The sequence below is a fragment of the Anabrus simplex genome, chromosome 14, assembly GCF_040414725.1.
Source record: "Anabrus simplex isolate iqAnaSimp1 chromosome 14, ASM4041472v1, whole genome shotgun sequence".
Taxonomy (NCBI): domain Eukaryota; kingdom Metazoa; phylum Arthropoda; class Insecta; order Orthoptera; family Tettigoniidae; genus Anabrus; species Anabrus simplex.
Window position 1 is genome coordinate 49,768,859 of NC_090278.1, and position 16,566 is coordinate 49,785,424.

Consider the following 16,566-nt stretch of genomic DNA (forward strand, 5'->3'; position numbering starts at 1 on the left):
GTATATTAAAAAAATGAACAATCTTTTATTTTATGACTGTCCTTGCTCCTCAGCTGGAGTGAAGCGTAAACACTAAACAATCAAGGCAAAAAAAATAAATGATATGTTGTTTACCTCATAAAATTTGTGAATGAGGACATCCCAAAGATTGAAGTATGGCAATAGCTACAGAAATCATGCAACTCTGCATATGGAGGGACATGAATCATATGATGGCCTGAACTAAACTGAACAAATGAGATGAAGAAGACCATGTTTCTGAGAAACAGAGCAACATTACATTTCACTGGACTCCTTTTACATTCTGTTAAGTTTTGTGTCTGACATAAAAGAGTACAGTCTATTGACATAAAGATATAATTACCAGAGTTTCACATTCAGTCAATGAGTCCCTGGTTTCTTCTTCAGCATTTAACTCAGAATCACATGATGGATTTGTTTCTGTCTTGACACTTGTGAGGCTACCGTCTGGAAAATAATCACCTGTCTCCTGAAATTAGAAAAAAAATTATGACACATAGGCTGGCCAAAAATATTTGCAACATAGCTATAATTTGTATGACTTAATTGGCAAAGGAAAATCCAGTCACTCTGTTTCTATGAACACTCCACTCACAATGTTTTTCTGAGACAACAAAGAAAATAGGATGGTTGGGGTCTGTGTTGGAACTGCAGTCACAAGTCTGTTGGGTATAAATATGTGGTGTGGGTGTTGGATAGGTGTTAGAAATAAGTGACTGTACAATTTAGATTTAGAAAGAATTATTGCTTTTGCCTAGACCCTCCCTTTGTGACTGTCATCGAACAACACTATTCCCAACTTTAATCAATTTAATTGCATCTTTCTGAGTGTTCTTGAGAATATCTACCTACATAGACTACAGTAGAATGGATATCACCTGCCTCAGCTCAATGAAGCTCTGTCTTGGATATCTTGGGCTTGTTTGATTTCTTTTGACTCATTCTTTTATCTTGTTTCAATCGGCAATAGGCTTGAATCACCATATAATATTTACTAATCGTATCACAAGCACCAATATATACATATAAATACAAATTGTACAACCAAAATACAAATATATAACAGCATTAAAAAAGGTCCCAATGTGATAGATCTGGACTATATAGGTGACTTCCTGTCGAGCACGGTGCTTGAAAAAGTAGATGCTGTGTTGGTTCCTTAATGCGGAGACTGTCTTTAGAAATGACGAACCACAATGGAAAGGTCTAAGAAGACCACAGAATGTGGCAGAGGAACAAACTTGCATGGTTGCTGACCAATAGTTAGCCACTTCCAGGGACTCAGGTGTTGCTTGTATGAGGTCTTCTGTAGTACATGAAATAGGACACAGTTTGCATTGGAGAAGATGAGGAGTTGGCTGTGGAGAACCAACCTCATAATGGTGAGTCTACACAAAAACCGCACTTCAACAGGTTATATATATTCATTTTGTAAACACCTGAGCACAATCTATTGAGAGATTTCCACATTAGCCAACCTTCTGTATGACCAGGAGGAAGTTCTTTGATTGAAGTCAGCCATCCTTCTGAGTATTTAAACCTCCCTCACCATTTGCAAATTAAAATAAGACATTGAGTTGTTTCAGAAATTTACACTATGCTCTCAACAATTTCTTTTTTTTTTTTACAATCTGTTTTACATTGCATGGACACAGAACATATGGCGACAATGGGATAGGAAAGGGCTAGGAGTGAGAAGGAAGCAACAGTGGCCTTCCTACACTGTTAATTGCAATCCAGGTCCAACGTCGGATCTGACCCCAGCATTTTCCTGTTATGAAAATGGAAAACAATGGGAAACCGATTTCAGGGCTGCCGGCTGCGTGGTTCAAATTCACTTTCTCCTGAATGCAAGCTGATAACTTTGTGACCCAAACTACAGAGCCACTTGGTCTGTACCAACAATTTCACAATTTTTCATGTTCCTAATATAGTTTTCTCACAAATATTATTACAGATATTGATAAATGTTGTATAGGCAAATCAAACACTACTGTGTTACATTAATTTTACTGCTCACTTCGAGCTCTGATTTCACCTCCAAATTGCAGATAGGCAATAGTGAATACACCCCTCTGCACAGGGCAACATGAAGGCCTCAGACATTACACTGGACCAAATCAACATTAATGATGACCCTAGATTATAGGGGAAAAGTCCAGAGATGTAGAAAGAAGCTACATTCGAAATGGTAGAGTTACAGTGCCATAGTTTAGTCGTTAATGAGCGTGGAAAATACAACAGTTCTAAATACAATAGTTTACGTGCTATATGTGCCTAAGTAAAAAAAAAAAAAAAAAAATCTGAGGGAAAATGCATTTAAAATTTGTGTTACACTTTCCCATCTCAGAATGAGGCTTCGTAGTTTTCTTGACCCTTTGTGGTCTTTGTCCGACTTAGTTCCTACACTGTTAATTGCAATCCAGGTCCAACGTCGGATCTGACCCAATCTAACTTTAAGATGAAATTTCCTATAAATTTGTGGGAAATCGACAGATGTGTTACCTTGTACATAGCATGACTATTCTTTTGGATATTTCAGACATCTAATAATAGTTTTGTTTTAGAAGTTTTATCTCTAGAAATACATCTGTATGGAATAATGTTTATGTTCTGCAGCAATATGATGACATGTATACCAAAGTAAATTCTTTCTTGAATAAAATTACTGTGTCCACCTACTCAATACAATACAATGCAATATAATTTTATTGAATAGGTTGACAAAGTAATTTTATTCAAGAAAGAATTTACTTATTGTACCTTCAATATGGAACAAAATGAGATTAGTTACTTGTATACCAAAGGTAATCAGTTATATGACTACTGATTCTAATGCTAATTCTTCATCTCAGTCGGAAGCCACATATCACCAGTGCCCAAGCAGACAAGAAAAGAAAACACTGTGCCAAATGTTCAGACAGGAACCTACGACTCATCCCAATAATTGCTTTCAAATGTACCACACATTGAAAAATCATTGCTATGACTGCAGCTGACTGAATGACCATATAAAATATTGTACTGATTGGAAAGGGGATCACAACCCAAGGAGAGCAAAACACTGAGATTTGCTGATGATATTGTTATTTTATCTGAGACTGCAGAAGATTTGGGAAATTGCAGAATGGTATGGACAGAGTTTTGGGTAATGTGTACAATTATGAAAATAAATAAGACCAAAACTAAAGTAATAGAGTGCAGTCAAATGAAGTCAGGTGATGCAAATATATTAGATTAGGAAAGCAGGAAGTAGATGAGTAATGTTACTTGGGTAATAAAATAACTAATGATGGCAGAAATAAGGAGGACATAAAATGCAGACTAGCACAAGGAAGGAAGGCCTTTCTTAAGAAAAGAAATACCGGGCGAATTGGCCATGCAGTTAGGGGTGTACAGCTGTGAGCTCACATCCGGGAGATAGTGGGTTCGAACCCCACTGTCAGCAGCCCTGAGGATGGTTTTCTGTGATTTCCCATTTTCTCAAAAGGCAAATGCTGTGGCTGTACCTTAATTAAGGCAACGGCCGCTTCCTTACCATTCCTAAGCCTTTCCTGTCCCAGCATCACCGTAAGACCTACCTGTGTCGGTGCGACATAAAGCAAATAGCAAAGAAAAAAAAAAAGAAATTTGCTCACTTCGAACAATGATATAGGAATTAGGAAGATGTTTTTGAAGACTTTCATCTGGAGCGTGGTATTATATGGAAATGAAACATGGATGATAACTAGTTCAGAAGAAATGAAAATAGAAGCTTTTGAAATGTGGTGTTACAGAATAATGCTGTAGGTGAGATGGATAGATCAAATCACGAATGAAGATATACTGAACTGAATTGTTGAGAGGAGATGATTTGTATGACTACATTTGAAGTGTGTTCAACAGATATCATGTGTAACCACATTAAATTTTTTTTTCGATCTATGGCACTGTCTGTTAAGTTAATACAGTAGACAGGCTGGCACCTGTCCTTGAGTCACTCTTCCATTCCTTATCTCGCACCCCGCTCAGACAGGAATACGTCACCACCTGTTTCTCCAGTTTCCAGTTACATCAGCTGGTTGATAGTTACGTTTTGTTTACGACGGTCTGTGATAGTTATACGAAGTTTTTGTAATATGTTTTACTGCATTTAATTTTCCACCACGAGTGTTTGTCTCTCATCGGAAGTGAAACTTCAATAGTGTATGGAGACATCATACAGACAACATCAACTCATTTCAGGTGAGTACTCTTGGTAAAAGACACATTGATACTACTTGCCTTACAACTGGTTCTTTATATATGTAGGCCTACTGTTTTTCACCTAAGCTAAATATTGGTATTTATAGCATATTGTCGATTATTATGGTCTAGGGTACGGTTTCGAGGTGGCCAAACTAGAGGGAGTCTACTATAGTATGGAACCGAGGTGTCACTCACCAACTTGAGGATGTCTTTTGTTTCTGCTGACCATTCTGGCTCACATTTAATGAAATGAGGCTCTTCCATAATTTCCAAGCAAATCTTGAGCTAGAAGAAAAAAAAATGAAACATCAAAACGGAAAGAAAATACAATTCTTTATTAAACAATCATTAAATTATCAAGAGTTGACCCCGCGGAGCCCAATACTCGCTACATTCACCTGCGCTCGGAACGACTGTCACTTAATTATTTCTTGCGGTCTTCTCACCGAGGACGTGAGTACATGCTTGGGCGTTCTAACAATGCTGCCAGTTCCTTCATTATGGAACTACGACTAGTGCCAAGCAAAGCGATAGCAGTGCATTGTATACTGGACAGTGTGGAAGAGCTGACTTAATTTAAAGTGATTGGTCTGGATAGGTAAGGTCCGGTTAGTGACAAAACCATTGGACTGTAACCAAGTAAAGGGGGTTTGGGGATGTAAGCCCCCAGGCTAGGGCTGGAAAGGGGGCTTTAGGTCTCTAGCATTCTGTAGGGTGATAGCAAGGCATTCTATGCTGGACAGTTTGCAAAAGATGAATTAACTTATATTTTGGGTCAGTAAGAAAGCAATTGGTCTGGATTGGTTAGATCCGGATAGTGACAAAGCTATTATTTCCTTTATATGGTGTTTTCTCTTCATTTCTGCTTTTATTTAGCTGGGGTTGGTAACACAATTTTATTATCGGCATTGATGGCAAAGACATCACATTCTATTCACGATGACCAATAGGAATGAAAGTAGCTACTTCAGCCATGGACGATGGCAGGTGCTGCTCTTTATTAGCTTATAAAAGTAAATGTAATTCTGGGGGCAGGATGGTGTGTTCCTAGACATCGCAATGAACACATCTCTCCTCCAAAAGGAATTCCAAGTAAGATTTGCATTATTTTCACTTCCTTATAATGTTATAAACATAGGGCTGCATGGTGTCACCTTTTGCAATTAAAATTTAAAAAGTGTTAGAATACACACACTTGATATAATTTAGATACATAAGCAATAAATTACTTTAACAGTTATTGACCACCTAATCAATACCATTACTAGGACTAGATTCGGCCAATGTAAAAGGCCATCTTCAGCTATTCACAGCAAGACAGTTTAAGGAAGGACATAGTGTCATTAAAATTGAATGTCTTAATACAAATATCAAATGGAACTAAATTTTAAAAAGCTATGATCACAAATATGGTCACAAAAACACATACGTACACAATTAATTTTTTGACTTATCTTATGATTATTCTCTAGAGTGGTTTTCAGAAATTCTGAGATGCCAGAAGTCTGTACTTGAAGAGTTGTTTAACATAATGTGAATCTACTGAAACAAGGTTGGCATATTCGAGTAGCTTCAAATACCTCTGGAGTGACCCAGAACTGTACCTGCCAACTTATGACCAGAATAACATTGGAACTAAGACATTTACCTAAATCTACAAGTTAGTACATACTTAATTCAGGTGAAATTCTGATAACATATCCCCATCTTATTTCATCATCCTGCATAATACATGTTTATTCTGAGGCCCCTGGATATCTCATAGATAGATAGATGTCTTTATTTTTCTTCCAGACCTACAGCAATGAAGCCTTATTGATCTATTAAGGGAGAAAAATAATCATGTCCAACCTAGGCAACATAAGCTGACATGCACATATAATAACTCTCGTAAAGTAAACATAACTAACAACAAACAAAGGAAAAAGGCAATATTAATGTAAATAATAATAATCAAATGGCAATGGTGCATTGATATCTTTTCAGATATAAAACAAAACCTCAGAAAATCTCAATATTACTATTAAGAAAGGGGGTAGAACGAAAACAAATATAACTACTGGAACAAGGTATTCTCATCTGTTGGCAATATGGCAGTAATGGAGAAAAAAAAACTAAAACTGGCAACATAATAAACTAAAAAACTGGCAACGTATTAGTGAGCCGAGTACAATGCTGTGTCCGACTGTATCTGCACTTTAGACAGAGAGTATGTCACTTCCGGCCGGGTTCGCACTCAGCGCATTCTTTCTTGAGCACTGCCCTCTCTTACGTCCTGCTTAAGTTGCAAGCCTGGCTTCGTATTACCTCCATTGTAGTGCCGGTGTGTAATTTATTCACCTTACGTTGCGTTACTGTTGAGCACTATTCAGCCTGTATTATTTCACTATATTTATTAACTTTAGAATCCAGACAACTCACCACCTTAAATGAAACCATATTCACTCACAGTTAACTAGGACCCTCAACTCATAAGCAAGCCATCCGCACATATTAGCGTTATCCTTAACACCTGTCCAATTTACAATCACTCTCTTCCTCATTCACTACGCATTATACCGCCTGCTAATTTGCCTATTAAATCACTCTTATCATTTAGCCACTCTTGACATAGTTTTATGCGTAACACACACACACACTCAGCTATTCTCATACGTACAGCACTTTACTTTTTGCTTCTTGTCACTATGCCTTCGTCCAATTTGTTCTTTTTACCCCATATCTCTCTTAGACTCAGACTTCTCCCTTTTGCCAGTGCACCTCTTGCTTCTTCTTCCTGTCTCCCAGCCGTATTTTCACTTGGTTTGTGCGCTCTTGTCACATCTTGAGTTTCCGCCCCCACAATCGCTCCCTGTATCTTCCTTTCTTCCCTCACATGGGACTCCGAGGTCAGCTCCTTAATTAGTGCCCTTGTTGCCCTGGTCTCCTTCCTCATCTCATTTACGAATTCGCTGGTTCCTTCTTCGATTGATTTGCAAATCTCATCTGTCAAGTTCATTACTTCTTGCTGCGAGCTTATATCCAGTGCCTTGTTTTCTTTGGTTCTTTCTTTGCCTCCATGACCGTTTCCGCCCATTTTACTGTCTTTGACTTGCCTTTTTTCCACACTCTTCCCCACTACCACTTCGTCCTTCCTATTCTCTTCCATTTCTCATAATTTCTTCGTTGTCCACATTCTGGTCCAAAGTCCATTGGTTACTACTAATTATTGGCCCTTAATATAGGCTCTTAACCCTTGTATTTTAGCCCGGACCAAATGCTTCTTCAGAGTGTTTATATTCTTTACCCCTTCTCTTCCCATGTCCCTTTTAATCCAAATTTTTGTATTCCGTATATTATCTGCACCTCTTAACACTATTTCCGCCATCAGGGTAGAAAACAACTTCAGTTTTATCGGCCTATCACCCCGTTTTTTACCTATCCTTTCTACATCATCAATATCCACTTCACTGAAGTTAATTCTCATCATTTTCTGGATGACTTCCACCACTTTGTAAGTTGTCAGCACTTTATCTTCTCCTTTATCTTCCGGCACTCCATATATAAATAAGCATTTCTTCCTACGTTCTCGGCTACTGTCTCCAATTTCTGCTTTCAGCTTCACCACCTCTTCCTCCATCTCCTTTATTTTTGCTTTGAGTAATATAATTTCTCTCTCGCTGGTTTCCACTTTGTTCATTGTCTCTTCTGCCTTTCCCTGTATCCAACGCCTCATCTGTTCAAATTCCTTCATTTGTTCTTTCATCATATTTTTGATCTGTTCGAACGGGCATACTTCTTTCACCACTTCTTTCACCTCTCTTCTTATAACCTCTACGTCTTCCCAGTTCATGTTGCCACTGGGGGTTGGGCTGGGGTTAACCTCTACACCTCCTATGGTTAGCAATACCATAATCACAGCTGCCACCAGTATCATCTCGCTCATCATTCTTGTTTCCACTTTACCTCCTTTAATTTTGGCTGTTTCATTCTTCCATCTCCTCTGCCATCTTCCAATAGCTGCACGATATTGATCCACGCCTATCATCTTCCTCTTCCCTCTCGTCTTACTTTTCTACACACCGTTCACACTCCACGCCGGCTCTCCCGGCACCTCAACTCAATACGTCTTACACTGATCGCTGACTAGGTTAGACTGGATATCTCATATATATAGCCTTCAAAATTTACCTCGTATGATGCTCTTGAGCTTCATTAGTGGAAAGTTATACAATACATTACATTTTAAAATGATGTTTTCTTCTGCATAAACTTGGTTTACAGAAAAAGAACTGTATTTTCTTCTTGTACTAAAATTAAGAACAGATTGGGATCCAGGAGGTGATGTGAAAAGTCCACCCTACTAAACTCAAAACCAAAGACAACCTCTCATAGGGACAAAGTCAGACTTTCTCCGGTGATCTTCCCAGAAATTGTAAGCCAGATGGCAGGAATGAGTAGCCGGGCAGAGAAGAATACGTAAAAAATGATAATGATAAAACTTCAATTTATTCCTCTCCGGACATTAACAGAAATGTCCGGCTTGGTGGCTGAATGGTCAACGTACTAGCCTTCGGTTCAGAGGGTTCCGGGTTCGATTCCCGGCCGGGTCAGGGATTTTAACCTTAATTGGTTAATTCCAATGACCCGGGGGCTGGGTGTTTGTGCTGTCCCCAACATCTCTGCAACACACACCACACATAACACTATCCTCCACCACAATAACATGCAGTTACCTACATATGGCAGATGCCGCCCACGCTCATCGGAGGGTCTGCCTTACAAGGGCTGCATTCAGCTAGAAATAGCCACACGAAATTATTATTAACAGAAATATCAGATAGGTAAACGTTAACTGCAAAATTGTACTATTGTATTGTTACTATCTCAAACAAGAAATAACAGAGTATTTTGAACATCCAGCCCTCTACGGCTCGTTCATAATCGTGTAACACTTGCACTCTGTTACTGTAGAGTACCCTACAGGGTTGTGATGTCGTGTGGAATCGAGTGCTCCTATGAGATTCCACGCCAATCCAGACACTACACGCGCATGACAATAAATGATTATCAAGCTAAAAGTTTAAATTCCAATGTAATTGATGCAATTATGCTGAAAATAATGAAGATTTATCATTTAAATTGTAATTTTTATAGTATTTACATTTTAATCTGGAGCATCCTGTGACTCATACAAATGTTGATATTGATATGTAACTAGCATATATCTTGGTTATATTAGTCAGGCGGTCTGTAAAAATGGCAGGGCAGTGCACCCATTAAGACGATCCTGGGGAGAGCCATAAATTCTGTCCTTGTCAACGTGTTGACCACATTGGACAAATCTGGGTAAATGGGCAAGGAATGGGAAACGTTCATTGAACACTTCTGCCTGTAACTTCCGCTTTTGTCTTCTAAGCAGATGTGGGTCGATGAGTGCTGGGTAAAATTGAAGGCAACGAGGGTATAAAGAAAGTTTTAAGAGTTTTAGAAACAATGAACAATGTGAAAACTAGTGTAGAGAAGGCACATGCCCTAGAGAAGGATTTACTGAATACTTCAATTAAATTTGTGCACAGTAAGCAGCTGCAAATAATAGACTTATTCAGGGTGCAATAGCCATGAATAAAGTGCATGAAAATTATTCTTTTCATATTGAACAATGTAGTCTGTCATTAACAGATTTATTTCTACAGTTACATACTTCTTATTTCTATAGAAATGTTAAGACAATCAACTTTTAGGTTACTTGTTTGCTTAATTCTGCCTGGAAGATGATTTTCAGTTGCAGTGAACTAAATATTTGAGTCTGTACAGGTTCATCACAGCCGCAGTTGACATATTTGCTGAAAAATAACTTTCAGAATTCATGACATCTGTAAGTCACATACAACTTGATAACAAATTACTGGAGCGGTCTCACATTTCAAGATTTTTCAGCTGTTACTTGTATACACTGGAACAAAAACAGTGCTCTTCTAGCATTCACCCCCATCGCTCTATGAGAAGGGGCAGTAGAATAACACCCACAGTATTCCTTGCATGTTGTAAGAGGCGACTAAAAGGAGCCCCAAGCACTCGTAACTTGGGAGCATGGGGTGACTATCACGTGCCCTTAGCTGAGTCCTCACATTGCTTCCACTTATTTATGCTAGGCTCCTCACTTTGAAGTGTCGGACCCCTTCCATTTTCCCCTCTGATTAGTGTTCATAATCATCTCCACCACCACCTCCACAACAGCAACCACCACCACCCAACAATCAGTGACTGTTGGCCAATGGTTTCTGAGATCTAATTGTGGTGTTGGAGTTATATGTGGGTGTTTTTCAGCATCTGCAACAACACTGCCCGACCATTACCACGGATAGTCGAGGGTGTGTTGACAAGAGGCACTACCTCTGAGGAACGGCGACATCTTTAAAACGGGAAAAGTTCTGTCACCAGAATAACATTTCGTTCTCAAAGGTTTTAAATTTACCCTAAATGTCAGGTGTCTAGCGGTTAGGATTTAGAGACTGAACAGAAATATAATTTTTGGGATTTATAATCCTAGCATATGGTAACTTGTTATATTGAACTATAAGCCGATTAAAAAAATTACAAACACGATTCACGATTTCTTCCCTGGATATCTGAGGTCATAATCATACTATGACTAATAGAAAAAATACAAAGACGGTAACTTATTCTACATTTTTGTTAATGGTGGCCAATGACTGTATGTGAAAATTATTTAAATACAAGACATCCGTAGCATAAGTCCAGCTGGAAATTCTTCAGTTCCTGAAAAATCAACAAAATACTTACTTGAGCAGCAAATTTAATACCACGTCAACATTCTCACCCGACATCCTTCCTACACAAAAAATTACAGATCGTCTATTCAGAAGCAAAACACCAGACAGGTGTAATAGTAACACGAACAGAATGCACATCTTTAGAATATAATGAAACTGTTAGTGCGTTTACATACATTATTGAAAACGCCACGTAAACGAGGATTCAGTTCGGATTGAGGCTCAAGGTCGATATGATAAAATCTGGGGTTGTTTCGTACTCGGTTCGAATTGAGTTCCATGTAAATGCGGATTGTACTGAGATCCAACTGTAAACGACTGCGCGCACACTCCATGTGTGTTCTGTCAAAAATACCGTATTTACGCGAATAATTCCCACGTATTTAAAAAAAATATATATTTGAGGCACGAAATTGGGGTTGAGTGTACAGTTATGCTTTGTGTAACCGTAGATGGAAGAAAACGTCACCATAGGTCATATTTAAACGCAAAACCATTCGGGCTTTTAGTTCTAAACTGTCTTTACATTAAAAAACAGTATTTTACAGAGTAATTTAAATTCAAAATTTCTCCGCGTCATGATAGAACGCGTCTTCCGGAATGTGCAGCTGTAGATTTCCGCACATTCACTCACTTCGGTGCGTCTATAGTGTGTTTCATAGTTGAAGTTCCAGTGAAATCGTAATTCTCTGTATCAATATCACTTAGCAAACAGTGTGTAGAGAAGCAGAAAAATGGGAGGACTCACTTTACATTAGATGCTCTAATATCACAGAGTCGGAAGAAAACTAAATGTGAAGGCCTGCAATATAGATAGCTCATAATATTGAACTACATTACATTGACCATTGTTTGTTGTGATGTGCTTTGTGTATTCTGCTCCCATTTATCTCTGATAGGTGGGCTTACTGCTGCGTATCTAGTATAACAGCCTGCCTGAATATTGGCGGGAAGTAGCTGGGGGTTAGATCTCTCTCTTTTTTGCATGCCATTCCCCTGGTTTACAAATTTTCTGATACTACTGGTACTAACACATTGGATCATCATAGTATAACCACGATCCTACTGTGCTTGCGTAGCAGGGGGAAGTTGATACTCCCACGTGGTGGATAGGGGGGGGGGGGGGGGTACTAACTGGCTTGCTGGTGGACTTGAGTGAACTAAAATAGCTCTCGCGGACCAAACACCCCCCCCCCCGGTGGGGAGTCATTTAGATTTTGATTCTTATGGAAGTGTTGGTCTAAAAAGATTTTCGAATTTGGTCATTAAACTACGTTTATTGATAATCTTTAAGATCTGAAGGTCCTGGTCTATAGTAGTGAAGCTATGCCCCGTTTCTTTCACATGAATACTCGTAGCGGAGTGTTTGTTGTGCTTAGATGCTGCTTTTACCTTCACAAATCCTGCTCTATATTAGATCACCAACCCGATTTAGAAACACAACGTCAATATTGCTTTCAAAACCCGTAATACAAACAGAAATACCAATACTTAAATTCAGGGATTTATAGACTCAAATGTGCCCAATGTGAGTTTTCTTATGTGGGGCAAACTGGACGCAGCTTTCATATGGGATACTTAGAGTATTATAATGCATCTAAGCACAACAAACACTCTGCTATGAGTATTCATATGAAAGAAACGAGGCATAGTCTCACCACTACACCTTAGATCAGAACCTTCAGATCTTAAAGATTATCAATAAAGGTAGTTTAATGACTGAATTCAAAAACACCTACATATTTTTAGACCAACACTTCAATCAAAATCTAAATGACATCGTAAAAATAAAGAGCACGATAATGGAACAAATTCCTAACTTATTGTCATCTCTTAACATAAAGAGTAATACTTTTTTTTAAAATCTTTTACTATAAATCCAGCATTAATACCCCTATATCAACAGCAGCCAATGTCCCTTCATCTGGCCACACCCCTTCTCCTACTCGTACGAATAGTGATCTTAATGCCCCGCCCATCCCTCTTCACCCAACACACTCCCCTCCAACAATGACACACCCCTACAATATGGGAAGCAGAGGTAAACTGACTGTCAGACCACCTCACACAAGCAACACAGTCGGACTTTCTCTCCTAATGTCTAAAGGGTAAGTGTCAAGAAGATTAATTCCATTAATGAACTATCCCAATATAGTACTCGCACACTTTTTTGTTTATTTCACAGACTTCAACAAACTTCACACGCTGTTACACTTACACCTAGAATACAGTTGAACTCCTCTTCAGACTTATAGAGAGATAACTTCAAAAACTTCACAACCTAGACAACAACTGCATGTTTAAGGGAAGATGGAATAATTTGTTATTAAATGAGACTTGATCAAGCATCCTCTACTAGCTATCTTGCGATCTAACCGGCACTTCACTTCAAATTTTTTAAATAGAGATTCTCATTTCTTTAAGGAAGTGATTTTGATCTATAGAAGATTTTGGCTACCCCAAAAACCATATGAGGCGTATATTTGCAAAAACCGGCTATCTCCAAATGGTTAAATTTTTCAGGAGACCAAAAAAACGTATAAAATCTAAATAAAGAGATTTAGAATTATTTGTATTTGTTTTATCACTTATAAATAGCATTGTAATTAATGTTACAGAATGCCAATGTTTTATTCCTATAATTATTTGAAATATTTAAATTTCAAATTTGGAGATGGCCGGGTTTGCACCAAACTAAAGAAACTGCAGGAATGAAAATGTACAAAAAAATGCTTTATTTAAAAGTTAACTTAAAAAATCAATGCAGTATAAAAAGCCAATGCATTTACACAAAACGAACCAGAATTAAATTTTAAAAAATTAAACTTTAAAAAACATTAAACATGAAATTAAACATTAATGCCATTGTCTACACTGTGCTCACATTCATCTCCCTCATCTTCTGGGTTGTTTTGTGGAAGGTTATTTTTATCAATGAGTTCTTTGTAAAACTTAAGCACTTCAACATTTCTCCACTGAGTCCCAAAATGTTTGGTCAATAAAGATTCAACATCTTTTGCCTTTAAATTGTTTACTATTTTACCAGCATGTATAACTTTTGGATTCATCATCAAAACATTCTTGCCTTTCTTACAAACTCCTAATTTTGTTCCAACGTCTATTCTGTAGTTCGGTTCACCTTGAATTAACACTGAATTGCCTCCTTTTGATTTGGTCAAAACCCTTTTTGCAGCAGAAAATTTGAAGTGCCATTTCCCTGTAGGCTTGAAAATAGAAATACATTCTGTTTTCCAGTCGAAGTCAGGAACATTGTCATCTCTTCCTAGTAAAAATAATTTGCCATACTGAAAAAGAACATTATGAAATTCCTCAGGTTGTATTAAAGTTTCTATTTTCTTCGTTTGTTTTTCAATAAGCCCGAAAACTCTATCAGATGGTAAAAATGAATGGCCTGTCACAGGGAAAATTAACTCAATTTCCTTAATGCTTTTAGGAGCCTTTGTGACAAACCAAAAGGAGAGCATTGATATCATAACAGAATTTTTTTTCTGCCCTCACATCCATCAGCAAAACACCTTATAAAAGAAATATTGGACATATTGGTAGTATTTAGCTTATGATAAAGCGCTGATGCTATTTCATTGGCTCCTTTCGGCAAATCATTTTCACCCCATGAATAAATAAATGTGTTATCTGTCAATGGCTTCTTTGAAGAACCACTCACAATGGTGAAATTGTATAAATACACTTGCCTACTATAATATGTTGCCTGGTCTGGAATTTTAGGCATAGGGAAATTTTTTTGACAATCAAAAGAGAGAATCAGCAAATCATCTCTCTCTTCTTTCATTAGTTGGTAAAATGCTTTAACCCTCATTTTATGCAGGTTTTTTTCTGTTCTTAAGATCTCTGGATTGTCAGCCAGTTTAATTCTCTCATCTAATTCAAGACACTTGGAACATACATCTGTACGTGGGGAGCCAAATCCAATGTTAAAGGATGTGGTGAAAATTTTGCGAAAAAGACTTTCTTTTACCCTTAATTCAGTGACAGTTTGGGAGTTATACATGCGCCACATTTTCTTAATATTTAACTCACTACTTAAATAAATTCTAACAACAGATTTACCTCTACAATAATGCGATTCCAGACCTTTGAATTGCTTTATGAAACTTATAACTGCATCCCTCTTTTGTGAATATATCTGGGTTCTACGGTCACCTCCCCTATTTTCTTCTGGCATTAAACCAGACTTATGAAAACGTTTTGCCACTCCCTGTACTCTGTGTTTTGTAATACCTAACACACTTAAAAATGTTTCCCTGCACACAGGAATTTTAGCTGTGTTTCTGTTCATATAATATACTATCGAAAGAGTTTTTGCTTCCCTGGTGGCAGCACTAGGCCTATGTCGAACTGGAGGCATTACGTCAATGTACTTCAGAATGAAGCAATCTTGTTTTATTTTATCAGAATATCTGTAGAACTGATCATGAAAGGTAGTTATATCAGCTTTCTTTACAGCCATACACTGGTGAGTTTTTGTTGAATGCCCACACACTGGAAGTTTCGGCCTGTCACTTGAAGCACAATATCTGTTTGAAAACAAAACACCCCTGATATTGTGCAAATTCAAAAAGCAGCAATGTTTAAAAACATATTTCACTGAAGAACATCAAAACATAACCTTAAAAGATACACTTACCTTTCCCTTTTCTGTTTTTCTCGTTTCCAAGAAGCTGGATTCCTCTGCCTTTTTCTGGCCCTCTCAGGTGTCACTTCATCAACCTTATTGTCCATTTTTCCCTATATATTTATAATAGCTACACAGTTCTATGGTAAAAACCACAACTTTCCTTAGAACAGAACTACGACACCTACATTAGTCACCATGAATCAGCGGTTCTTTCCTGCACAATTCCTGCGATTGCTCTGCTCTCTAGCGTTAGAGGAGATGGCCGGTATTGCAACTCATAACCATACGCGGGCGGCCATGTTTGCAACTAACCCCAATTTTCGATTAAGTAAATAAGCTGGTTGGAGGCCGAGCTTGCAGCTAATAGTTTGCCACCTTGTGTAAAAGTGGACAGAGAACACATTCAGCACAAAAAGTGGATTTCAATTTTTTTTGGAGATGGCCGGTTTTGCAAATAGACGCCTCATATGAGCTGAAACGTGTTTGATCTCCTATATATGTTAAAAGAAATGTGTAGATGTTGTGATTCCAATAGACTTCAATTTCCATCCCAGTATCAGCATTATGAGTATTGATATTTTACATTAATAGTGAGTATTCTGAACTAAATCAAATCATATCCTCCTCTACATAACTTGCCAAATAATATTTCATAATGTAATAACAAAGCAAATCTACTGTTTCTAAATATGACGAATAATTCAAAAAATCAAAAGTGAAAATCAAGTCTGTTTCCTTGAAGATAAATGATAATACATATAATGACTGGGTAATGGCTATTAAGCAGAGTTCAAGAAATTTCTAAGCAGAAGAAGAAGAAGAACTCAAAAGAAGAGGTCATATATAACAGACTTTAGTGAACAGTAAAAGTAAAATTTCATTTGA

General features: G+C 37.7%; 1 protein-coding gene across 1 annotated transcript in view; it reads right to left on the reverse strand.

Annotated features, from left to right (window-relative positions):
- LOC136885349 (uncharacterized) overlaps positions 1-11,114 on the reverse strand; it is a 32,760-nt gene extending 21,646 nt beyond the window's left edge. Inside the window, exons 1-3 of the mRNA XM_067157862.2 lie at positions 11,035-11,114; positions 4,444-4,533; positions 365-490 (exon numbers count right to left, since the gene is read on the reverse strand). Coding sequence (XP_067013963.2) covers positions 365-490; positions 4,444-4,512 — 195 coding nt within the window. The 5' untranslated portion in view covers positions 4,513-4,533; positions 11,035-11,114. The remainder of the gene's footprint in view (positions 1-364; positions 491-4,443; positions 4,534-11,034) is intronic.
- Positions 11,115-16,566: the final 5,452 nt, after the last annotated feature.